Below are 27,015 nucleotides of genomic sequence, written 5' to 3'. Positions count from 1 at the left end.
ATGCAGCTGGTCAACGTGAGAGAGGCCCTTTGTGTAGCTGGTCAGTGAACCTGCTAGAGCTTGCAGGTTTGGAGGGCTGCAATGTCCCAATTAGTGAGCCCAGCAGAGTCTGCAGTTGTCACAGAAGGGATGGGGGAAGGGGCAGACAATGTGCAAAGATATACTTTCTTGGTGGTATGCTGCCACACATGGTACAGCACCAGTTGCCTCTGTCTTCTCTGAAAAGAATCAGAGTGCCAGATCTGCTTTTGTTCTTTTTGTCTAGGACCCACACAGATTCATCAGGATCCCCCAGGATAGCAGCAGTGAATGGTGATCAGAGTGCCAGCATCAGGCACAAACACCGGCATCAGATCAAGGCACAGACTGACCTGGCTAATGGGACTGGTGAGTGTAAAGAACCATGAGTGTTACCAGTAATGAAGTCTGCCACTCTCAGCAGCTCAAACTTAATGGACTTTTATTGCCAGCAGCATCCCTGCTCCACAACACGTGGGTGGTCGAGGGTGGGGAGGGTATGAGGGGTGAGGCAAAGCAAATGGAGAGAGGTCATTTGTTGAGTACCACAGAGACCTGTGCCATTTAACATATGCATAAATCTTCTGGAAAAGGGAACAACAAGGGAGGTGGTCAAACTGTAGATGACATACAATTTTTCAAAGTTGTAACAACAGTGTATTGTGAGGAGCTGTAGGAGACTAGGAGACTGAATGTCAGATGAAATTTAATGTGGAAAAGTGCAGAGTGATGCACATAAAGAAAAATAATCCCAAATTCAGGCATAAAATGCTTTATTCTGCCTTGGGAGTTACTTCTTAGGAAAAGGACAGTGTGCAGTGGCAGTCAAAAACATAAATAGGAATGATCTGAAAAAGGAATGAAGAATAAAATGGAGAATATCATATTGCCTCTGTATCGAGTCATGGTGCAACTGCACATTGAATATTGTGTGCAGTTCTGGTTGCCCTATCTCAAGAAAGACTTAGCGGAAGTAGAAAAGGTACGGAGGAGGGTGATAAAAATGATAAAGGGGATGGGACGGCTCCCCATGATGAGAGGCTTCGCAGATTAGGACTCTTCAGATTGGAAAAGAGACGGTTGAGAGGGGATTTGATAGAAGGTATATAAAATCATGAGTGGGATGGAACAGGTAAATAAAGGACAGTTATTTATCCTTTCAAATAATACTAAAACAAGGGGACACTCCATGAAACTAGTAACCAGCAGATTAAAAAAATCAAAGAAAGCACTTTTTTACTCAGTGCACTGTCAAGCTGTGGAATCTGTTGCCAGAGGACGTGATCAAGGCGATGAGCATAGCAGAGTTCAAAAGAGGTTTATACAGGTTCCTGGAGGAAATGTCCATAACATATTATTAGTTTATGTACGACAAGCGCAGAAAACACTCTTGTAGGTCCGAAGGGTTTTTTGCATTAAATATTTTTAATTTTTGAATATGGCAGCTCCACCGTTTAAATGCAAGAACATTTCAATGCAATTCCATGGGTCCCCCGACACGGACCCCGTGTTTCGCCAAACTAGCTGCATTGGGAGGGACAGCACAGATAGGAATTAATTCTTTCTCTATACAGTGTAACAGGTAACAGTGAGTGCCAGTTTGGCGAAACATGGGGTCCGTGTCGGGGGACCCGTGGAATTGCATTGAAATGTTCTTGCATTTAAACGGTGGAGCTGCCATATTCAAAAATTAAAAATATTTAATTCAAAAAACCTTCGGACCTACAAGAGTGTTGTCTGCGCTTGTCGAACATAAACTGATATATAAAGTGCAGCCTTAGCTCGTGCTTTGTTTCTTGCATAACACATTTATTTATTTATTTATTTATTTATTTATTTATTTATTTAAATTCTTTTCTATACCATCACAATGGTTTACATATAGGCACATAAATTAATGTAGGTGGATGCGTACTATAGTACATTCTAACAGGTGCCACAAAAGGTTCAGTTACAATAAATCGTTAAAGACAATCAATTGTTTAGTGAAGTAGGTCAGGTGGACTAAAGAAAGCTATTGCTATTCCTAGGAGCGAGTAACAGGAATGAGATCTACTGGATACTTGCAGGGGATGGGATGCTGGGCTTCATGGACCTTGATGCCATTCCTTATGTTCTTAAGGCTGCAGAGCTGTGGGTGGGGAGGATATGTGGTATGGAGGGAGGCAGCAGGGTCGTGGTTAGGGAGGGCATGGGGTGTGAAGGGAGGTAGCATGTGATTGGGGAGGGCATGTGGTATGAGGCAAAGCAGCAGGGCCATGAGTAGGGGGGTATATGATGGAAGCAGGGCCGGTTAAGGCCAACTGATGCCCTAAGCATACCCCAACAAGGGTGCTCGCTTGGACCTTCCTTTGCTTAACTGACAAGACATTAGGACTCAATAAGTGCTGAAGGTGAAATAAGAGATTAAAAGTTCAGTTTTCTTCCAGGCCACAACTATATTAAATGCTAATGTTTTTTGAAATTGTATTTATTTAACACTAAATAGCAGAAAGCAATATAAGCAAATTATTTACTTATAACTAGAGGAAATAGAGAAAATGCAAATTGTGGTGCTCCCCTTCCTTTGGTGCTTATTTTGCTTAATGGTTAATCCAGAGCTGGGTGTGTGGTGAGGCAAATGAAGCAGCTGAGTCATGGGTTGGGAGAAATGCATTGAGGAGCAGTGCAGTGGAGTCACAGGTAGGGATGAGATTGGGAGGGGGCATCCATGGTGTGGTGTGAGGTGAAACAGTTGTGTCGCAGATGGAGGGGTAGCAGGTACGTGATATGAGGCAGCAGGATCAGGGGCTGGGAGGGGATGTGGTAGGAGGTGATGATTGGGTGCGCAGCACGCCTACAGAGGTCATGCATAGGCAGTATGTAGTACAGTGTGAGACAGGATCGTGGATGGGAATGTATGCTGCATGGCAGTGGAGGAAGATGGAAAAGATTGTTGTGCTCTGTGAGGTGAGTTCTTCTCCTGGTGGCGATCACCCATGGTCAACCGTTCATGCCATGTCAGCCCTTCGTCTCCTCCTTCCTTTTACCCCGTTCCCTTCCTCTATCCCTTTTACCCCTCTCCTGACCTGCTGTAGCACTAGCAAGGGGCCTGGCCAGGGAATGTTGGTAGAGAAAATGAAAGAATTGCATGAAGTGAAAGCTTAGCTAACAGAAACACTTACTCGTACCCCCAAGGGCATAAATCTTACATTCCATGTGATAATGCCTCCAGTTTAGTAATTTGTCTTGTGTAATAGTTGATGACATGTAATAATTCCTTTTATGGATGCATTTTCAGGCAGTGGAGACTCTGCCACTGATACAGAGGAGGATAGGTCAATAGCTGGAGTTTTTTCCTCCCCAGCTGCTGCAACTACCATGAACTCAGAGTCCTGTCCTCCTCGCCATCCAGCTGCAGGAACGGAGACACCAGCCTCAGATGCACTGCCTGCCGGGTAAGGAGCCCTGAATCCATTCCCCTTCACCGGCCTGGGACAATGGGCTGCTTTATCACAGAGCAGCCGCCGACCCTGCCTTAGAGAAGGAAGAGTGAGGGCTAGGTGTGGAGAGTTTTGTACACAGAGGTTAAGAGGAAAAAGCTCTGGGGCTGATGAATGCTGCATTATACAGAGCCTTAAGGAAACAGTGGGGTCCTGTAAAGGGACATTTTTCTTAAACAGGGGCTTTGTCAGCTCAGTTATGACTTGGGAGATGGAGACCCTGCTCTGCAAATAGCTGATGATACTGCCTGGTTAGGGGATGTATTCTTTCGTTTGTGTGGAGCCCTGGAGAGGACATCCAGAGGCAAGCAGAAGTCATCAGGAGTTGTGCCTTTGTTCTGTTGGTCCAGATAGCAGAGGACACCATAAGGATAGGTGGTAACTCTACTACTGTTAATACATTTAATTTAATTAACATATATGTATTCTGCCATGCAAGATCTAAATTACCTCTTCACAGCGGATCACAACATACAATGAAAACAATTTCATAAGAATCAAAATATAAAAAGTATAAAAATAAAAACTGCCCAAGGTGGTTTACAGAAGCCAGTAACATAAAATACTTGTTACCGTATAGAAAGAGTCCAAACAGTGGTGGCTGCTTTACTCATGCCCTTTGTGTAACTGTTAATGGGTCTCTGCAGAGCTCCCTGGTGATGGCTGTGTTCAGTGTTCTGGTCCATTTTTAGCACTTTTCATCACGTGCTGTGGTTCAGTTCATCCAGCTGTCCAGAAGCACAATAACTTTTGTTAAAATGGACTGACCAGGTCGAGGCCAGCCATTGGAGCCTAAAATTTACTGTACTGAAATTCACCAGAACCTGATCAGAGAAAATTCGAGAATCGCTAAAAAACATCTGCCCTGTTTCTAGTCTACAGAGCTAACCGAACAATGGAAATGTGAGATGTATTTACTCCATGGCACATCATTAAACAGGAAAGAGTAAAACTGATTGTGAAATGTTTCCTCCTGGTAATGTCTATCCTTGTCCTGTGTTAAGCTCCTCTCTTTAGCAGCGTCTCTACTGCAGGTTGTGCTGTGCTTTGGAGCAGGGAGCTTATACCGTACTGACATGTCCAGCGTGTTCTTAGCAGTTTCTTTTCATGATTCCCTTTTTTGATCCCTTCTTTCTGTATAGCTAAAAATTGTACCGATATAGAAGAAAAATTAAAGGCAAAATAATGTTTTATATTTATATAAAAGTGTGTGTGACCCCAGGTAGCAAACACCCAGAGGGAAATACAAACTCACACCAGCCCAATATAAAATGTTACAGTATTAGCGAGTCTGCGTGGTTACCAACCCCAACAGACAAGGGATACTTTAAGGTAGTGGCCACATCCTAATTGCTGTTATAGAATAGACTGCCTTCCCCAGCATCTGCACCTGCCCCAGCCCCTAAACTGTCCATCAAAGTCCTGCAGTCCTGGTACGTACCTAACACAAGATCAGCGTTAACTCCCCAAACTGAAGTGTCAGCAGTCCTTCCATATGACAAAGATATTGAGGTCATTCATTCCATAGAAATGGAATTTCACAGGAGAAAGTCTGTTTGCCTGTAGATGTCAATTTCACCTCTCTACCAGGTGATGAAACTTTACCATCCTACCAGAAGTGTGCTTATGTAACTTGCTCCTTAAATAAGCTGGATCCCATCCCTACAGGATCTTAAAAGCCACAAGCAGTACCTTAAAGTTTACCGTAGTAGTTATAGGCAGTGGGAAAAACAAGGGTAGCAGTGAGACGCAAATGGCCGTTAAAATGACTTTATTACCTAAATTGTGTTACCTATTTCAATCTTTTCCTGTTAGAGTCCCAAATAAAGTCTAGAAATTACTTCAGGGTAGGATTTTTGGATTTATTTGGAAGTGTTGGCCACCTAGAGTAGCTCATACTATCCTATATCAGGGGAAACAGCATGGAGGCCTGGAAGTTACAAGTTTAAAATACTATTATGTAGCTACACAATTACGTACCCTATATGCTTGGCAAGGTAATAGAGTAAAACAATGGATTAAGGTGGAGCAGTTCTTTGTGACATTAGATGATGTCCTGGTGAAGGAGGGGAAGGACGTTACATTGTGTGGTTCCTGCTGAATATGGATCTTAAGATCTTGGCCAAGATTCTGGTAGGGAGGCTTGGTTGTTTGGCAGCCTGGTTGGTGCACGAGGAGCAGTCCAACTTTATACCGGGGCAGTTAGCAGCGGACAACATGAGAAGGACTCTGAACCTTCTGCTGGCTGACGATGCTGAGAGAGCTTTTCATAGGGCCCGTCGGCAGTTTTTATTTAAAGTTTTGGGAAAGATCCTTCCCCTCCTTCACCAGGACAGTGATATTAGTGACATCATCTAATGTCGCTATTATGCAGAGAACATACACATAAAGGGGCTCACTAAAATACTGCAAATGTTTTATCAAATTTGGTCAAATATCCATCAAGGCCAGAGGCCTTTCCCACCTTCTCTCTTTAATCTCTGCTGGATTAGTAAACTTTATGCAAACCCAGAAGGGTATTCTGAATTTTATGGTGGGAAGGGCCACCAGACAGGGTTGCCCATTATCTCCCTTATTATTTGCTATTGCTATATAGAAAGGATTCATAGAAATGTGGAAGTTGAGGGGATTTTAATGGGCAGATGTCATTATAAAATCTTTTTGCTGCTGATCTTTTGTTTACCTTGAGCAAGCCAGATAGCTGCTTAGGGGCCCTGGAAGCAAAAATAATCAGGCCGATACTGTAAAGTGCGCTCAGCTGAGCGCAATGTTTTACCTGAAGTTGGACGTGCGTTTTCAACGTGCATCCATTACCCTTTATACAATAAGGGGTTTAATAGGCCCTAATAGTGCTCATCACATGCAAATGCATGTTGATGAGGCTATTAATAATTTGTTCCAGATACTGAAAAAAAATGTGCAGCTGATCCACAAAAAAAGAAAGTGTACAGAATTAAGTCGGAGGAACCAAAGGTTAAAAAAAAAATGTGTCGGCCAGTCAGGTTAGGAAAACAGATGCTCAATTTTACCGGCGTCCATCTTCCTAACCTATGGCTGTCAGCGGGTTTGGAAAATCGATGCTCATAAAATTGAGTGTCTGTTTCCTGAACCCGCTGATAGAGCCACCTCTCCTGGAACAAGGAGGTGCTTAGGGGCGTGTAATCGTCCCTAGCGCCTCCTTTTAGCGGGACCCCTCATTTAAATACAGGATTGTGCGCCCAGGAGACTCCTGGCATAGTACAGAAACCTAAGTAAAGCACATTGCAAGATTGCAAAGTTGTAGTTGAAAACAACTTGACTTCACAAGAGCTGAAATCTGAAGGTGAATGGTAAGGCTTGCATCAAGAACAATGCCAAGACTACACCTCAATGAGCAATCCGTAAACCAAAATCCCCACCCCTTCAAGCTCAAAAGCCTTGAATTTACCTGGGCGCCCGTTTTCCCTTGGACCTTACAGAATCGGCCTGAAAGTGGTTTGGTAGGGTTTCTGTGTTCAAGATTAATATGGATAAGTCTGAGATCCTAAATATATCCCTTTCAGATAGGCCATGTCAGCTATTGAAGTATGATTTCCCCTTTAAATGGACCAAAGATAAGTTGAAGTATTTGGAGGTTTATATTGAGGGCAACCCTGTGTTGTTTTTCAGTTTAACTATCCCCTCCATGATTTCAAATATTTCACAAGATCTAGAGAGATGGGGACAGTTTAAACTGCCCTGGCTGAGGAGAATTGCTACTATTAGATGATCGTATTGCCGCATCTGTCTTATTTATTCCAAATGCTGCCAATTCTTGTACCAGATAAGGTCTTAAAAAGACTCCAAGACCCCAAGGGTGGCTAAAAGTGTTCTTAGTCAACCAAAATGGGTGGGCCGACTGGATGTTTCCAATGTTAGGAAATACTATATAGCCTCTCAGTTGTAGAGGCCTCAGATTACAGGGCTTCACTTCCTTTGTTTGGACTTTTACTCTCTTAACTGTAAGACCTTGATTGGATGATTTGAAGGCTGCTTTCGTGAGTAAGAGGGATTTTTTTCTTTTTTTTTTTTTTTATATATATTTTTATTGTGAAATAGTGGTACAGCAGATAAACCGTACAAATATAATTATGGTATATCAAAGCCAACAAAACATAACACAGTATACACGGTATGAGTCTCAACAGGTATAAACACGAGTTAACATAGAAACATGGAGGCGAAAAGCCATGAACAGGAAGGTTCAATATCACGACAGTCCAGTAGACACTTCATAGAGAGGGTATAAAGGGATTTTTTTCTTTAAGACCCCTGAACGATTTAATAAGGAATTTCAACCCGGACTCATCTTCTCAGATTTCACACAGTGGGAAGAGTTGGGTAGCTTGCAGCTAGAGCATGTTTGGGGAAATGCTGGTGTGTTGAGTTCTGAGGACCTTTGTGAGAAGTATCTGTTATCTTCTAGTGATAAGTTTCCATATCTTCTGTTGCAACATTTTTTGGATTGAAATGGGTTAAAACAGATCTTGTAAAGAGTACAGCCTTGTTTGAGGGGTACTGTGAAGGTTGGTAATATTTAGAGGATAATTACCAACCTTATGGCTTGGGAAAAAAAATATAGGAGAGTCCTTGAATGAAAACTCATGGGACCTCTACTTTTTGTTGGTGGGGAGCATTTTATTCTCCTCACTTCTTGTAGACAACAGGTATAAGTTATTATTTTGTTGATATCTTAACCCAGAGAGACTGCATAAATTATATCCAGATTGTTGGCGTCATTTTGGTGGGGAGACTGCCTTTTCTATTTGGTAAGATTGCCTGCTAATACAGATCCATGATCATTAACTTAGTTAAAGATATTACTCAGGTTTCCATTCCTAGCGTTCTAAGATGTTATTTTTAATTTCCCTGCACTTGATGTAGCGACCTCACTGAAAATACTGCAGATTATTATAGCCGTGAGTTGTGCGTTGATGGCCTTTTGGAAATCTACGGAAATTCCAGCATTGTCTTCTGTTTGTCGGCATCTTAAGAGAACCCATTAATTGGGGAACTTGACTTCACTTAAACATCAAACAGTTGATAAGTTTGAGGCTACTTGGAAGTCCTGCCTACTGTGTGAGGCTACTTGGAAGTCCTGCCTACTGTGTGGCTACAGAACCTCATTTTTTTGATTTTTTTCTTTTTTTAATGTGTGCTTGGCGCAGGGGTGAAGGCTGGGGAGGGGTGAGAATAGGTTGCCCTTGATATTACGCACATGATCCTGATGTTGATAATTTTGATTTCCTGTCGTGTAGCCAGATGGACTCAGAACAAATGGGTATAGTGTGCTCGTGCTAGCAGTTGGAGACGGATCTGACGTCAGCACGGGTACATATACCCCCACAGGAAGTGAAGCTCTTCAGTAATTTCCGTCTCCAAAGCAGTTTGGAGAGCCTGCACGCTCGTTGAGCGTGTTTCCAATCTACTTCTACTTTTCTACTTCTCTGACTAAAATCTTTACAGGAACGTCGAGCCCCGCGCTCCTGCGGTGATACCACTGGTCCCTCCCCCAGTTGAGCTTCCCGGGGTGAGTTCCGTGCTCCCTCGGAGGTTTAGGCCTCGGTCCGGTGGCCGAATCGCGGCAAGGACCAAGCCTGCGGGCTAAGAGGCGCCTCGGTCCCGGCGTGGACCTGGGAGGCAGCGGGTGCATTCCTCAAGCGCGGTGGTGACGGTACTTCCCCTCTCCCCCGCAGCCGGAGACCGCCCGGGTTCTAGCCGGGAAGCGCCGAGGAACAGGTAAGGCGCACAACTTTTACTTTTGGTCTCCGAAGTCGAGGCTCGGCGGCGTTGCCTGTATGCGGCACGCCGCAGTGGTCGCCATTTTGTTGGCCCGGTTCAGGTATTGAGCGCCCATGTTATTGAGCGCATATTATTGAGCGCATATTCTGTTTAGCGTATATTGCTGACCGCATATTATTGAGCGCATATTCTGTTTAACGTATATTGCTGACCGCATATTATCGAGCGCGTATTGTGTTAAGCGTATATAGCTGCCGCTTAGCATTGAGCGCATATTGTTGAGCGCATATTGTATTGAGCGCATATTGCTGCCGCATTTTACTTTAGAGCAATGGACCAATCGAATGCCTCGGTGTCCCAGGCGGCGGCGCCTCCTGATTCCGGCGTGAAAGCTCACGGCCTCTGCTCAGCATGCCAGCTCAGAGCCACGCACAGCGAGGAGCCAGACTCCCTTTGTGACCAATGTGAGGAGGCAGGGGGAGCCTCGGGCCAGGACAAGTCTCAACCAAGGTTTGTGGATAGATCTCCGGGGGCCACCCCGGATCTTGCAGGCAGTCTCGAACAGCCGGGAATCCCAGGGGATCTGGTGCCTAGGCGACTTGAGACCACCTCCATTTCATGGGTGGATCTCTTTAAGGGGATCCATGCCTTTGTACAGATGCAATCAGCTTCCCGTTCAGGCCCTGCTGTTACGGGGGCTGCTGCTCCTGTTGCTGCTCCAGTGGACCCTGCCCCTGGACCTTTGCGCCCTTATCGTGCACCGCCTCCGGGCAGTCCGGTTCAGGCAGACCCTGATGTCTCGGAGACCGACTCAGAACCCTCCGAGGAGGGGGAACTTCCCTTGGGGATGGAGCCATATCGAACCATGAGGCGGTTCTTTCCCAAGGAAGATCTCTCCGACCTAATATCTCAGTGCCTGGCGGAGTTGGATATTTCGAGGCCCAGCTCTGCGGTGCCACCTACACAGAACCCTCTGCTGGAAGGTCTTCGTCCTTCAGCCCGCCATTTTCCCTTCTTGCAAACTGCACAGCAACTGATAGATCTGGAATGGGCTGCACCGGCGGCCTCATTCAAAGGGGGGCGGGGCCTGATAGGCATGTACCCCCTGGATCCGGCTATCAAGGAGATGCTGGTGTGCCCTCAGGTGGACGCCTTAGTTAGCGCTGTGGTCAAGCGCACTACCATCCCAGTTGAGGGAGAGGCGGTCCTCAGGGAGGCTCATGAAAGGCGACTGGACGCCATCCTGAAACAGATATTTGAGATGGCAGCTCTGTCTTTGCGAATCGCAACTTGCTGCACAGTGGTGACGCGCTCCTGCTTGTCCCAGGTTAAGAACAATGCTCCGGCAGTGGACATGGAGTCCTCTCTCTCGTTCCTCACGGATGCTGCATCCGACCTAGTCCATACAACAGCTAAGGGGATCTCATCTTCTGTGGCTGCCAGGAGGCAGCTCTGGATACGGAATTGGTCTGCTGATGCTCCTTCGAAGACACACCTCACCAGAATGCCCTTTAAGGGGTCCTTCCTGTTCGGCAGCGACCTTGATAAACTGGCCAGCACATGGGGTGCTTCTCCCATACCTCAACTGCCAGAAGACAGGTTCAAAAGGAACCAGCGCGCCTTTCCAAGACCCTTCAGAGGCAGAAGTTCTCCACACTTCAATCCCTATAGGGGTCGCTACCAGGCATCTCGTCCTCAGGCTAGGAACCAGTCCTTTCGGCCCAAGCAGCAGAAGAGAGGAGCCGGCTTGGGCTCAGGTCCCGGCCGCGCCTCCCAATGAGATTCAGCCGATCCATCTGGGGGACGGGGCCATAGGGGGCAGGTTAACCCTCTTCTACCCCAGATGGGTCGAGATTACATCGGACCAGTGGGTCCTCGCCATCATCCGAGAGGGTTATTTTCTGGACTTCCATCATCTCCCTCCGGACAGGTTTGTGGAATCCTCGTGTCCGATCCACAAGAAGGCAGCATTGGAAGCTACCCTGGCGAGGCTCCTGTCCCTGAAAGCCATAGTCCCGGTACCTGCACGGGAAATGAATTCTGGGCATTATTCCATTTATTTCATGGTACCCAAGAAAGGGGGCACCTTTCGGCCCATCCTGGACCTCAAGTCCGTCAACCAATACTTACGGGTCCCGAGGTTTTGCATGGAAACTCTGCGCTCAGTCAAGAACGCAGTACAGCCAGGAGAATTCCTCACGGCCTTAGATCTATCAGAAGCCTACCTGCATATCCCAATTCATCAGGATCATCAGCGCTACCTACGCTTCAAGGTGCTAGGACGCCACTTCCAGTTTCGGGCTTTGCCCTTTGGGCTGGCCACATCGCCGCGGACCTTCACCAAGGTGATTGTAGTGGTAGCAGCGGCGCTCAGACGGGAAGGAATCCTTGTCCATCCCTACCTAGACGATTGGCTGATCAGGGCGAAATCGCGAGAGGAGAGCCATCGGACAACCAACAGAGTGATCGCCCTTCTGGAAAGCCTGGGATGGGTCGTCAACCTCAGCAAGAGTTGCCTACAGCCTTCCCAATCTTTGGAATATCTGGGAGTCCAGTTCGACACCCAGGCAGACACAGTCAGTCTCACCACCAAGAGAAGAGTAAAACTTCAGACGCGTCTCCGGTCCTTGATGGGAGCCAGTCGACCCACAGCTTGGGATTACCTGCAGGTTCTCGGTCTCATGGCATCCACCCTGGAAGTGGTACCCTGGGCGAGGGCCCAGATGAGACCTCTACAACACTCCCTGCTCTCTCGATGGAGCCCCCGCTTCCGACATTACTCTATGCATCTGCCTCTACCAGCCAGAGTGCGGACTCAGCTACGGTGGTGGTTGCAGTCCAACCACACGAGCAGGGGGTCCAAGATGTCCTCCCCCACGTGGACTCTGCTCACCACAGATGCCAGCCTGAGCGGATGGGGAGCACACTGCGAAGAACTCACAGCCCAGGGGCGGTGGAACAGAGAAGAGTCGGGGTGGAACATCAACCGACTAGAGGCACGGGCAGTCCGGTTAGCCTGCCTGAAATTTGTTCACAGACTACGGAACAGAGCTGTCAGAGTGATGTCAGACAACGCCAGCACGGTGGCATACATCAACCGACAGGGCGGAACCGGAAGCCAACAAGTGTCCCTCGAGATAGCCCTGCTGATGGCTTGGGCAGAGGCGAATCTTCAGGACATCTCCGCCATACACATTGCCGGAAGGGACAACACCACGGCAGACTTCCTCAGCAGAGAAAGCCTGAATCCGGGAGAGTGGCAGCTGTCCCCCAAAGCCTTCCAGATGATTGTGGATCACTGGGGGATTCCGGACATGGACCTACTAGCGGACAGGTCCAATGCTCAAGTACCCAGATACTTCAGCCACAAGCGAGATCCGTTCTCTCAAGGGATCGACGCCCTGGTTCAGCCATGGCCTCCAGGGGCCCTGCTATATGCCTTTCCTCCGTGGCCCCTGCTGGGCACCCTTATCCACAAGATTCAGAAGTACCGGGGCCTAGTTCTTCTAGTGGCACCAGACTGGCCAAGAAGACCCTGGTACGCGGACATGAGAAGACTACTGGCAGGGGAGCCCCTTCCCCTGCCTCCGCTCAGGGACCTGCTACGTCAAGGTGCCATCCTTCACGAGGATCCGGCTCAATTCTCTATTACGGTCTGGCCATTGAGAGGGCTAGACTGAAGAAGAGAGGTTACTCGGAGCCAGTGATAGACACACTCCTCCGAGCCCGCAAGTTCTCCACCTCCCTCACCTACGTCAGGATTTGGAGAGTGTTTGAGGCCTGGTGCGATGCCCATGGCACCAATCCCCATGCGACTACCATCCCTATGGTGCTGGATTTCCTGCAGGATGGGCTTCAGAAGGGTCTCTCCCTCAGCTCCATCAAGGTTCAGGTGGCTGCGCTGTCTTGCTATGGTCCCAGGAGGGATGGCAAGACCATTGCCAAGCATCCAGATGTTTCTCGCTTCCTGAAAGGAGTCAGCACATTCGTCCGCCACTGAAGTGGCCAGTGCCTTTGTGGAACCTCAATTTAGTTTTAGATTTCCTCGCGGGATCCACCTTCCGACCCCTTCGGGGCCTGTCTCTACGTTCTCTCACTTTGAAGATGGTGTTTTTGCTGGCTGTATGTTCAGCACGCCGCATCTCGGAGCTACAAGCGCTGTCTTGCCAGGATCCTTTTCTCAGACTCACTCCTGAGGCTGTCCATCTTCGCACAGTTCCATCCTTCTTGCCTAAGGTAGTCTCACGATTTCACCTCAACCAGACCATATCCTTGCCAACTACGGCAGGCCTGAAGAAATCAGAAGAAGGGCGTTTGCTACGCCATCTCGACATTGGCAGATTGCTGCCCAGATATCTGGAAATGACAGAAACAGTTCGAAAGACTGACCATCTGTTCGTCCTTCACTGCGGGAAGAAACAAGGAGAAGCGGCCTCTCAGCCCACCATCGCCCGCTGGATTAAAGAAGTCATCAGAGCGGCCTACGTGGAGGCCAGGAAGTCACCGCCTCTACAAGTCAAGGCTCATTCTACCAGAGCCCAAGCAGCATCTTGGGCGGAATCTAGGATGCTGTCGCCTGCAGAAATATGTAAAGCGGCGACGTGGTCCTCCCTCCACACCTTCTCCAGGTTCTACCGTCTGGATGTCCAGGCCAGGGAGGACACAGCATTCGCAAGGGCAGTTTTACACGGTCCTCAGGCAGCCTCCCGCCCAGTCCGGGAGTAAAGCTTTTGTACATCCCATTTGTTCTGAGTCCATCTGGCTACACGACAGGAAATGTTGAGATTACTTACCTGATAATCTCGTTTTCCTTAGTGTAGACAGATGGACTCAGCATCCCACCCAGCTGCCTGTTTACATTGGTTTCACCGATTCAAGGTAAGCCTTATCACTTCTTACATGAGTGCGTCCACTCTACCAGGTGTCGACGCCTTCCGGTTGGGAATGCTGGCGGTCTCCAGCTACTATCAATCGGTCAGGGGAATCCTGTTTTCACTATTTCATTGAGCGTCAGTACACATATATCCATAACAGCTTTTGCAAGGAAGATTGCTGAGGAGCTTCACTTCCTGTGGGGGTATATGTACCCGTGCTGACGTCAGATCCGTCTCCAACTGCTAGCACGAGCACACTATACCCATTTGTTCTGAGTCCATCTGTCTACACTAAGGAAAACGAGATTATCAGGTAAGTAATCTCAACATTTGTGTATATTACTGTGTGGTTATGCTTTTCAATAAACTATAAAGTACCAAAAAAAAAAAAAAAGATTGTCCAAGGCCTTCGATCCAGGCCCAGTGAGGTGTAGAATTAAATATCATTTGCAAGGATCCTATAACGAATCCCAGAGGCTGCTCTGGTCCTTGCCAAAATCTCAAGTATAGGTTGAAGAGGAGAGGGTACAGTCTTATGTCTTGCGGTACTCTACAGATTAATGCATACCTAATCGAGGAACAATTCCTCACCTATTCATATTGCTCTCTGTTGGTCAAAAATGACTGAAATCAATCTAGTGCCAGAAACAAAGTACCCTTTGCTACAAGACATGACACTAACAAATCCAAGTCAATCATTTCAAAGGCAGCACTAAGATCTAACATCACCAGCATGGCCTCTAGGTCCTTGTCAGGTCCAGCTACACCTCAGTCACTTTTGTCACCACTGTGATTTTCAAAACCTGAGGCACTAAGCCCTCTCTGAGAGAGGTATTCACAAAACCCATGCATGTTTCTCCATTTGCCCTTATTGGGGTGGAGGGATGTGTATCCTCACGTGCCGTTGCATGCGCCAGCTGCAGAAATCTTTTCACATCCATCAAATCAACTTCTCAGAAAATGCCACCTCGGACCTGAAAGTAGGCCAAAGACAGCCCTCTCTGATCTAAGTCTTTCCAAATGCATGGCCAGAGCATTGCGACTTGGGCTTTGCTCCAGTCCATCTACAGAGCAGGAATAAGAGTTCAATAGCTTCCTCAACACTAAACAGTTCTCTCAGACTCTGAAAAAATAGCTCGCTTGGCTTCAGTAATGGCTTCTCTTATGATCTCTATCTCCAACAGAGGCATTTACATTCTTATAGAGAATGTTCCAAAACTGTTGTTCAAACATCTTTCCTTGCCCCACATCTAAAGTTTGTATGATCTTAAAGTGCAGAGTTCCACTTTCCCTGGGCAGCATGGCATGCTTCTTTCCCTGGTCCTGCCCTGTGCCTTTCTAATATTCCCAGGCTTCCATTCCATAATGCAGTAATGGGATAGTTACACCATGGAAAGATCGGCCATATTTCAATTGCAATCTTGGAAATTCTTCTTTGTGAAGTATTTTTGCACTATTTTGAGAATTGTGGGATTAACAAACTGGGATAGAAAGTCATTCATGTGAGTGACTAGGAGACACTGCTGTGTCCCTATCACATGCACCATCCAGTTTTAATTTGCTGTAGTCATCCTGTGTAAATAATAATGAGACAGTCTGTCCTCGATGGCACATAGGGCTACGCACACACGTGTACATGAAGGTGAAGGTGCTGGTGCTGTGCCTGCCTGCAGAAGGAGATGTTTATTTTGCTCAGTGAGGTCAGGGCCTGAGTGTGGTGTCAGTCACAGGTAATTAAGGCCCCAGATCACTGCATCTTTATGTGCTGTGTGTGAGGCTTACTGTTCTCAAACCTGGCCGCTTCCTGTTTCCTGATGACTGGAAAACTCCAGCCCAAGCTGTGAAAACGCTCTTTATGTGGGGCTGGGATCTGCTGGCATCCCTGTGTGGAGCAAACAGAATGCAGTGCAATATGATGTGATGGCTGTATGTGCAAAGCAAACCTTTCTGTGAGCATATGCGATAACCTGCACAGAGTGGGTACATGGGCCCGGGTAACTGCTTACTTAAAATATATCTGGTTAAATGGCAACAACAAAAAAAAAAAGAAAATCCTTGCGGGCCACCGGTGCAAGTTCCTCCTCACCCGACCAAAAGCTTTAAAATGATGTGGGGCACGGCACCTGACACTTTCTTCCCAAGCTCCCCACTCATAAGATCATTTTAAAGTTGCAGATGTTTTGACCCAGAAAGCATTCACAGACCCCCACCCCAACCCATGCACAATTTCAAGTTCAATAGCGGGGCTCTGGGTCCCCTTCTTAACCCCCATACAGCACCACCGAAAACCCAAAGACCACCGTGATTGCGATGCATGCCTGCTGCTCCCAGTGGCGCCATGCACTGCCGCACAGCCTTACTGGTAGCACAAGCCACCAGCCCTGCGGTCAGGATAATACTCTGACTAGATTAGTAGTCTGTGGTTAGAGCAGCAGGCTGAGAACCAGAGAAGCCAGGGTTCAAATCCCGTTGACACATCTTGTGACCTCAGGCAAGTTATATCAATTTCCTTTATCTCGGGTACAAATTTAGGAATCTAAGCCCTCTGGGGACAGGAAAATACCTGCAGTACCTGAATGTACCTTACCCTGAAAAGGTGTAAGCTAATCCAAATAAACAAATAAATAACTTTAAAATGAGCTTTTGAGGCATAGGAGACATTGTGCGTGATCTTTTTTTTTTGTATAATATGTTTATTGAGTTTCAATAAAATAATACATAACTGTAATTTGAGTAACATAGCGCAACCGTTTTTGCCTTTTACCTTCCCTCCCTTACCCATCCCCATCCCCCCCGTAAACCCCCCCCCCCCTTCCTCTCTCTATCCCTCGCCTTAATCCACTGGTATGCTCTTCTTCAGGACTAGTACGTTAGCATCCACATAACATGAGAGCCACTTGGCAACATGAAAATCAATGATCAAAAGAAGCACCCTAAGATAAATTAAAAGTTACAAGTTACCACGTTAATGGCGACCCTAATTTGGTGGCATATTGGTGGCGCTGGGCGGAGAGCCGAGGGACCATTGACCTACAATATTCTGGAAGCTTCGCTTGCACATTTATTTATTTATTTTATTTATTTATTTAGCGTTTTTCTATACCGGCATTCAAGATTAGTATCACATCATGCTGGTTTACATTAAACAAGGGGGTGTAATATAAATAACTAAACAGAACTGTAACAAGTGTAATGAAGAAAAACTCTGAAGTTACAATAAAACAGGATGCTAAAACTGGGTGGAGGAAAGTCTAAAGGAACTTAACGGTAAGAGTTATTATTTACAGTATTATAAGAATGTCTGATTGTGGTTGTCGTTAATATACGATTCAGATAGGGTCTGGAAATGCTTGTTTGAACAACCAATTCTTAAGCCTTTTTCTGAATGTTCGAAGGCACGGTTCTTGACGAAGTTCCGGAGGAATGGAGTTCCATAGAGACGGTCCTGCTGTAGAGAAAGCTCGGTCTCTGAATGATATATGTTGAGAGGTTTTGGCATGGGGGACATGTAGTGAGTCTCTGTAAGCTTCTCTAGTAGGACTGGAGGAGGTATGTTTTCTTAATGGGATTTGTAGGTTTAGTGGAGCTTGGTGATGGATGGCTTTAAATATTGTGGGCAAAGGAAACACGTAGATGGATCAGTGTAAAACAGGGTTTTATTGAAGCTTGCCCGACTCTGGCCGAGTTTCACTCAAAGAGCTGCCTCAGGGGCTTACAAGCCAATCGATTTGGCTTAAAACATCATAGTTAACATGTAACGAAGACAAAGGTGATAACACAGCAGATTTCTCGGAAATAATGTTCAGATCAGGTCCTAATGAACGCTCAGCATGGATAATCGCAGAAAGTAAGCCGGACAATCAAGCAGGTGGTTTTATACCTCCTTATAACGCACCAGAATCTCGCGAGACTAATAAACACTCAGCATGAATAATCGCAGAAAGTGACTACGTGTTTCCTTTGCTGACAGCCATCTTGGATCAGCTACCGGTTTGTTTTCTTTAAATATTGTGGTAATGGCCTTATGCATGATTCTGTAGTGAATTGGCAGCCAGTGTAGGTCTTTAAGTATGGGAGAAATGTGGTCTCTTCTCCTCCTTAACATCTAGGAGTTAAGCCCCAGGATTGGCCCTTGGAAAGGTGGCGGTGATACTAACGGGGTATCTGGTGGATCTATTGGAGTGGGGGAACCACTCATAGCAATTGTAGTACTAAGTTATACTGAGTTAGGTTTATTTAAGGTTTTTCTATACCGATATTCGTTGTTGGACATCATATTGGTTTACAGTCAACATGGAGTCAGCAACATAGCTTTACATTGTAATCCATTTAACAGCTTTTACAGAATAACTATAATAACAGTATAATGTTTTTGACAAAAACAGCTAAGCAGAATATATTTGCTTCATGCAGCAGTAATAGGTTCATAATTTAATGGTGGTAATAATTTAATTTGTGGTGGTAGGACCTGGGGCGATAAGTATGTTAAAAGGGGGTCCCAGATAAGGTGATTAGCATCAAGCTTCTTCTGAGATGATGACCTGGCTATAGAATACTCCAGTGAGCATGTGTATCATTTTTTGTAGCCGGTGTTCGTGACTCGGCCCTTGTGGGTCCATCCATCGAAGCAATATAACCTTTTTCCCCAACAAACTGGCTCGACCCAGAAATAGACGTATTTGTTACGGTCCCGGTCGCGTATGCCACAACCAGGCCCTTACCTTCATGTTCCTGGTCCCGCTCCTGGTTCAGCTGGCGGAGTTTGCGGCCTGTGTGGCGGCGTCCCCGCGGGGGCGACGCTGGTGGGAGATCTTCAGTGGACGCCCTGTCCCTAGGCGCGTGCGCGCAAGAAGGACGCTTTTGTAGGCCTGTTCTCGCCATTCAAAGCTCCGCCCGCTTCCTGACATCAGACGCCACGGCCTATGTAAGCCGGCCACGGACTTTCTGTCTTTGCCTTACAACGGGGTTACCTTGCGGTTCCCAGTTTCTCCGTGCCCCAGAGTGTGTTACTATTTGCCGGTAGTTGCTCCGTTCCAGCCTGGTTCCTGCTTCAGACTTGCTTACGTTCCAGCTTGGTTCCTGCTTCAGACTTCGCTTACGTTCCAGCCTGGTTCCTGCTTCAGACTTTGCTTCAGTTCCTGCCTGGTTCCAGTACCCGTGCCTTGCATGTACATTGCAGATTGTAACAGATTTCCCATTCCACTCCACTATCAAGATAACATATTGCCCTACAGGGTCTGCTAGGCTTTTAGTAATCTGAAAATTTATAGCCTTATTAAGAAGTATAGCCATCCCAGCTTTCCTACCCTGGGTGCAGAGTAAACACAGGATCCCACCCAGTCTTGGCGTAATTTCTCACTTTCTACTGCAGAAAGGTGGGTTTCCTGTAGGCTCACAATTGCTGGTCTCAATTTCTTGAGGTGAGACAATATCTTTTTCCGCTTAATAGGTTCTGGTTCCCCGCTCGGGATCTTCGGAGATTCTGGGTGTTAAGTGTTTGATGTTATCTCCACGGAGTCCATGAGCCTCTCCCTCTACCTCGCCCCGGACCCATATCGCCAATCTGGCAAGGATGGGGTTCCTCCGGGCCCAGGTGAAAGCTCTGAGCTCACCAGCACCGCAGGGGTCAAACAGCCTTATGTTCAGGTTGATATTTGAAACTCCAACTCCACCCGAATTTTCTACTTTAGACCATCGGGTCTGGTGCTTGTGCGCTGTCCGGTCTACTATCTTCAATACAGTCATGCGCTTCCGAAGGGGTAGCAGATCTCCAGCAGTCAAACTTTTAAACATCCAAACATTCAACCATTCACAGGGTCCCAAGCTAAGAGCCACACACACTGGTCCAGGGGCAGTCTGGGGCCATGACCCTTACTTCCACATGCCGCGGGCTGGCAATCTCGGATCGTCTGTAACAGGGCAGAAGCCTTACATCAGGCCTGTCGTTTAACACTTTAATCAGGGCATCATACCGGAGCAGAGCAGTTTATATCTGATTCAGGAATTCTCCCGCCGCCTCAGGGGTCTCAAAAGTACGTACTTGATCTCTGTGCCATATCGTCAGCTTGGCAGGGAATTGCAGGGAAAATTTAATCTGCTTATTGTGAAGCGTGGAGCACACTCGGCCGAACCCCTTCCATGCTTCAGATACCCGGATGGAATAATCTTGAAACAGACGGATCTGATGGGCATCATAGACTAGCGTCTGTTTTTCCTGGACGCTTGCCATACTTCCTGCTTGTGTTGGTAATTTAAGAATTTCGCTATGATAAGCCGGGGTCGCTGTAAATTTTCCCATTTAGCTCTGATCCGGTGTGTGCGTTCAATGGTTAGGCAGCACTTCAATTCAGGTAGACCTAGCTCTTCGGGTATCCATGTTTCTAACACTTGCCCTAAAGCGCTGTCATCAATCGTCTTGGGGAACCCTAGGAAGCTGATGCTAGAGCGGTGTTCACGATTTTCGAGGTCGTCTAATTTATCTCTCAGCTCACCCACCAGTTTGTCCTGTGCCGCCGTTTTTGCGGTGCACGCGAGCGAGTCATCCTCTAGAACTCCGATGCGTCCCTCCACCTGATCTATATGCGGATTAAGGTCAGCTACGGCCGTTTTCACCTCTGTAATTTGGGAGGCTATGGCAGCTAGTTTTTCATCCAGAGCTGCATAAATAACTTTTTTAATATCCGAGAGCGTAGTTGTGATAGCCAGGGTCTCTTTAGTCATCTCGCTTCCAGGCGCCATTTTGGGGTCAGGGCCGCACGTTTTCTCCTTCTCTCTCTTACCTCCTTTTGCCGACATTACTGGGGAGGTCCTTTGCATGTAATATTCAATGGACATATGCTCCTGTGACTGGTGGGTAAAATGGAGTAATTCTCCAGCTATTCAGGGAGGATTGCAGATGATGAGTGGAGTCGACCCTCAGAGCCAAGGTGATTCCTGCCTGTCTAGCTCATCACATCTCGTGACTCCTGCGTGATCATTTTAAAGCCTTTAGTGTGGGATATGAGAAGGGTGGGGTGAATCAGGCCATGTGGCCTGCTAAGATTTATTTTTTCCAGACACTTAACGGGATATATCTTGAATATATCTTGATAATTAGCAAGCTATCTGGGTACCCATACCTGGATAACTTTAGAACTGCTTTGATGCAGTCCTATAGAATTACCTGGCTACCACTGAATATTGGCTGTGTTACCCGGATAACTTTGCTCCATCCTGGAACAGCCCTGGAACATCTTTTTTTTTATCCAGATTAACCTTGCACGGTCAATGGGGGGATACATTAACAGAATACAAACCCTGCCCCAACTCCCCACCCTGGGAGTGGGGAGCAAGATAAAATTACAAGGAATAGAAAAGGAAAACCAGAACAACTCCTGGGGGGGGGGGGGGGGCACTGGGGCAGGGTTTGATGCACATACTTTATAAAATTCAACCATAAGTGTGCAGATGTTCAGGAAAATAGCAGCTGTAATTGTGCAGGGGAGATTTCTCAGGATAATACTCAAAAGTAGACAGGTCATGCAAGCTTATCCAAGATGTTTGAAAATCACCTTCAAAATGATTAAAAAAACAAGATGGTGTCACGTTTGCCAGTCGTGGTGGCTTCACTCACCCCCGGCACCACCAAGACACTTCTGCTCTCCTCCCTGGCGGCAGGGACGTCATCAGGATGACATCATACCACTTTTCCCGCAGGGCCATCCTTAGGCACGCGTCCCTTTAAAGGCTCCACTGCCAGCATCCTGTTTGCTGGCACCCTTGGATGATGCCACGCGGTTAGGTACATAAGCCCCAGGTGCACACCCTAGCACTGCCTCAGCAATAGTCGTCCTACTCAGTTCTGAGTGCATTGCTTCTGGTACTCATTTCTGCCTGCCTCAGTTTGGTCTTAAGAAACAAACCGGAAACTGATCCAATATTGCAAGTAGCTATTGATCTTCTTCTTCTTCCTGTGGTCAGTTTGGTCTTGCCTTTGTTGCAATGTGGACCCTTGGGCCGAGGCGGGGTTTTATTTATTTATTTATTTATTTATTTTATTTAAAGTTTTTTATATACCGACATTCATTAAGAAAACATCACGTCGGTTTCCATACAACAAGAAATCAGCCAACGAGGCTTTACAGTGTAACTGATAATAGAACTAAGGGGAGGAAAAGGGAAGAAGGGGGAAGAGGTAGGGTAGACAGAGGAAATGGTGAACAGGCAATAAATGCAGAACAAGGTTAGATGCATAAAAGCAAAATTATATACAATCAATGTACAGTGGGGAGCGGGGGAGGGGGCTAAGGGCTGAAGAGGTAGGAGGGGGGTAAATATACAGGAGAAGAGAGGGGGGTTAGAAGGAGGAAGAGAGGGGGGGATATAACAGGGTGAGGAATAAGCAGAGCATTCTATACAAATTTGTAGGGAGGGGACCAGGAGGGGGGGAGAAAGGGAGGGCGAGGGTGTGGGGCGGTGTAGGTATTGGGGTAGATTTTAAAAGAAGCGCGATCAGCCTACTTTTGCTTGCGCATCAGACTCAAGCAAAAGTACGCTGGATTTTAGTAGATACGCGCGGAGCCGCACGTATCCACTAAAATCCTGGATCGGCGCGCGCAAGGCTATCGATTTTGTATAGCCTGCGCGCGCCGAGCCGCGCTGCCTCCCCCCGTTCCCTCCAAGGCCGCTCCGAAATCGGAGCGGCCTCGGAGGGAACTTTCCTTTGCCCTCCCCTCACCTTACCCTCCCTTCCCCTACCTAACCCCACCCACCCGGCCCTGTCTACACCCCCCCCTTACCTTTGTCGGGGGATTTACGCCTCCCGGAGGGAGACGTAAATCCCCGCGCGCCAGCGGGCCTGCTGCGCGCCGGGCCGCGACCTGGGGGCGGGTACGGAGGGCGCGGCCACGCCCCCGGGCCGTAGCCACGCCCCGTACCCGCCCCCAAAACGCTGCCGACACGCCCCCGCAACGCCGCGCGCTCCGGCCCGCCCCCCGACACGCCCCCCTCCGAGAACCCCGGGACGTACGCGAGTCCCGGGGCTCTGCGCGCGCCGGGAGGCCTATGTAAAATAGGCTTCCCGGCGCGCAGGGCCCTGCTCGCGTAAATCCGCCCGGTTTTGGGCGGATTTACGCGAGCAGGGCTCTGAAAATCCGCCCCATTATGCGTAGGCATGAGTGAATAGCCAAGTCTTAAGTTTCTGTCTGAATTTCTTAGGGCAAGTCTCAAGGCGTAGCTGGGTAGGCATTGTGTTTCAAAGGGAAGGTCCAGCTAATGATATGGAGCGTTGTTTGGTGGCTGTGAGCTGAAAGAGTTTGGGAGAGGGCGTGTGTATAGTTGCTATATATGGCGTTCTGGTAGGTCGAGTGGTGGGACGGATATGTAGCATGTCTGTGAATCAGAGCATGTTTGGATTGTGGATGGCTTTGTTTATGAGAGTAAGAGTCTTAAATTGTATTCTTGAGGTGATAGGGAGCCAGTGGAGTTGTTTGATAATGGGTGTAATATGTTCCTTTCTGCGTGTGCCTGTTAATATACGCGCAGCTGCGGTTTGAAGCAGCTGTAGTGGGGCTGTGGTGTTCTTAGGTAGACCTAGGTGGAGCATGTTTGCATAGTCTAGTTTAGATAGGATGAGGGGCTTGTAGGACTGTTCTAAAGTCGCTAGCATGCAGGATTGGCTTGAGAGTATGTAGTTTATGGTAGCAATCCTTGATGGTGGAGGAGATAAATTTCTGAAGACTGAATTGAGAGTCAAGGGTTACACCTAAGTCTCTTACGTTTTGCGAGAAGTCTGGGGGGGGGGGCATGAGGTGAGTTGGTGGAGATGGGTAGTGGGTTGAGGTTTTGAGGTGTGATGATCATAAGTTCGGTTTTTTTAGCATTAAGAGCAAGGTTGAGTTGGGTGAATAGGCTGTTGATTGAGGAGAGGGCACTTTCGCATTTTTTCAATGCACTGGATAGGGTGTCAGTGATAGGAATGAGAATTTGCACATCGTCGGCATAGATAAAGTGAGGGAGACCAAGATTTGAGAGGAGGTGGCAGAGGGGAAGAAGGTATATGTTAAAGAGTGTGGAGGATAGGGAGGAGCCTTGGGGTACGCCCCTTGTTACGTTGATGGGTTTGGACTCGTGGTTTTCAATTTTTACTTTGACGTGTCTGTCACTGATGTATGATTTGAACCAGCGGAGGGGGATCCCGGAGATGCCAATGTCAGCCTGTCGAGCAGTATGGAATGATTAATAGTGTCGAAGGCTGCAGAGATGTCTAGTAGGGCTAGAATGTAGGAGTGACCCTTGTCTAGACCTCTGATGATGTAGTCGGAGAGAGAGATCAAGAGTGTTTCGGTACTGAAGTGCTTTCGAAAGCCATGTTGTGAAGGGAAGAGGATCTGGTGTTGATCGAGGTAGTTAGATAGTTGTGTGTTGACAGTTTTTTCAAGACCTTTAGCAAGGAAGGGTAGGTTGGAAATGGGGCGGTAGTTAAGTCAGCTGGGTCAAGTTTAGGTTTCTTTAGGATGAGTTTTACCATGGCTAGTTTAAGCTGGTTGGGAACATCTCCCGTGAACATGGATGTGTTAATAATGTCAGCTAGTGGTTGGGCAATGCTGTCTGGGATGGATAAGAGGACTTTAGTGGGGATCATGTCTGATGGATGGGTGGTGGGGGCGCATTTTTTTAAGTATTGAGATAATTTCAGAGGCAGATGTGGGCTCGAATGTGTCCATTTTAGTATCAGAGCTTTTTGGGATAAATTTGGTAGGTGTAGGTGCAGTGGGAAATCGCGAGGAAATTTTGGTTATTAGGTCCCCTCCGTAGGCAGGCAGTTCGGGGCGGTGTGGAGACCCTACTGGACCTTCAACACTCATTCCCTGCAGGTTGAGCAGGGTGCCGGGGCTGGCTGGTCTCCGTGCGAGGGTTCCAGGTGGACATTGAGCGACGGCTGAGTCAGACCGTCCAGAGTCGGGGCAGGAAGCAAGCATACGAATCCAGGAGACAAGCCAAGGTCAGAGCAGGCAGCGAGCAGACGAATCCAGAAGACAAGCCGAGGTCAGGGCAGGCAACGATCAGACAAATCCAGAGACATACCAGGGTCAAGGTCAATGCTCAGTAGAATCTATAGGGGTAGAAATCCCATGTGTGTTGGGTAAGAGTATAGTGATAGGAGTATACTACCGTCCACCTGGACAAAATGGTCAGACAAATGATGAAATGCTAAGAGAAATCAGGGAAGCAAACCAATTTGGCAGTGCAATAATAATGGGAGATTTCAATTACCCCAATATTGACTGGGTAAATGTAACATCAGGACTTGCTAGAGACATAAAGTTCCTGGATGTAATAAATGATTGCTTCATGGAGCAATTGGTTCAGGAACCAACAAGAGAGGGAGCTATTTTAGATTTAATTCTTAGTGGAACGCAAGATTTGGTGAAAGAAGTAACTGTGGTGGGGCCACTTGGCAACAGTGATCATAACATGATCAAATTTAAACTAATAACTGGAAGGGGGACAATAAGTAAATCTGCAGCTCTAACACTAAATTTTAAAAAGGGAAACTTTGATAAAATGAGAAAAATAGAAAAAAACTGAAAGGTGCAGCTGCAAAGGTTTAAAGTGTTCAACAGGCATGGACATTGTTTAAAAATACAATCCTAGAGGCGCAGTCCATATGTACTCCGCGCATTAAGAAAGGTGGAAGGAAGGCAAAACGATTACCGTCATGGTTAAAAGGTGAGGTGAAAGAGGCTATTTTAGCCAAAAAAAATCCTTCAAAAATTGGAAGAAGGATCCATCTGAAGAAAATAGGATAAAACATAAGCATTGTCAAGCTAAGTGTAAAACATTGATAAGACAGGCGAAGAGAAAATTTGAAATGAAGTTGGCCATAGAGGCAAAAACTCATAATAAAACCTTTTTAAAATATATCCAAAGCAAGAAACCTGTGAGGGAGTTGGTTGGACCATAAGATGACAGAGGGGTTAAAGGGGCTCTTAGGGAAGATAAGGCCATTGCAGAAAGACTAAATGAATTCTTTGCCCCCGTGTTTACTAATGAGGATGTTGGGGAGATACCAGTTCCGGAGATGGTTTTCAGGGGTGATGAGTCAGACGAACTGAATGAAATCACTGTGAACCTGGAAGATGTAATAGGCCAGATTGACAAACTAAAGAGTAGCAAATCACCTGGACCGGATGGTATGCATCCTAGGGTTCTGAAGGAACTAAAAAATGAAATTTCTGATCTGCTAGTTAAAATTTGTAACCTATCATTAAAATCATCCATTGTACCTGAAGACTGGAGGGTGGCCAATGTAACCCCAATATTTAAAAAAGGCTCCAGGGACGATCCGGGTAACTATAGACCAGTGAGCCTGACTTCAGTGCCGGGAAAAATAGTGGAAACTATTTTCAAGAACAAAATTGTAAAGCATATAGAAAGACATGATTTTATGGAACATAGTCAACATGGATTTACCCAAGGGAAGTCTTGCCTAACAAATCTGCTTCATTTTTTTGAAGGGGTTAATAAACATGTGGATAAAGGTGAACCGGTCGATGTAGTGTATTTGGATTTTCAGAAGGCGTTTGACAAAGTCCCTCATGAGAGGCTTCTACGAAAACTAAAAAGTCATGGGATAGGAGGCGATGTCCTTTTGTGGATTACAAGCTGGTTAAAAGACAGGAAACAGAGAGTAGGATTAAATGGTCAATTTTCTCAGTGGAAAAGGGTAAACAGTGGAGTGCCTCAGGGATCTGTACTTGGACTGGCGCTTTTCAATATATATATAAATGATCTGGAAAGGAGTACGACGAGTGAGGTTATCAAATTTGCAGATGATACAAAATTATTCAGAGTAGTTAAATCACAAACAGACTGTGATACATTGCAGGAGGACCTTGCAA

At 47.0% G+C, this 27,015-nt stretch overlaps 1 protein-coding gene across 1 annotated transcript in view; it reads left to right on the top strand.

Annotated features, from left to right (window-relative positions):
- WWP2 (WW domain containing E3 ubiquitin protein ligase 2) overlaps positions 1–27,015 on the top strand; it is a 227,623-nt gene that overhangs the window by 98,605 nt on the left and 102,003 nt on the right. The window contains 2 exon segments of the mRNA XM_029608285.1: positions 266–387; positions 3,299–3,455. Of these exon segments, the coding sequence (XP_029464145.1) occupies positions 266–387; positions 3,299–3,455 (279 nt within the window).

Source organism: Rhinatrema bivittatum, chromosome 7 (genome assembly GCF_901001135.1).
Source record: "Rhinatrema bivittatum chromosome 7, aRhiBiv1.1, whole genome shotgun sequence".
In the NCBI taxonomy this organism is placed as follows: domain Eukaryota; kingdom Metazoa; phylum Chordata; class Amphibia; order Gymnophiona; family Rhinatrematidae; genus Rhinatrema; species Rhinatrema bivittatum.
Note: the sequence above shows the minus strand (reverse complement) of the source record. Positions and strands in the feature narration are given on the sequence as shown.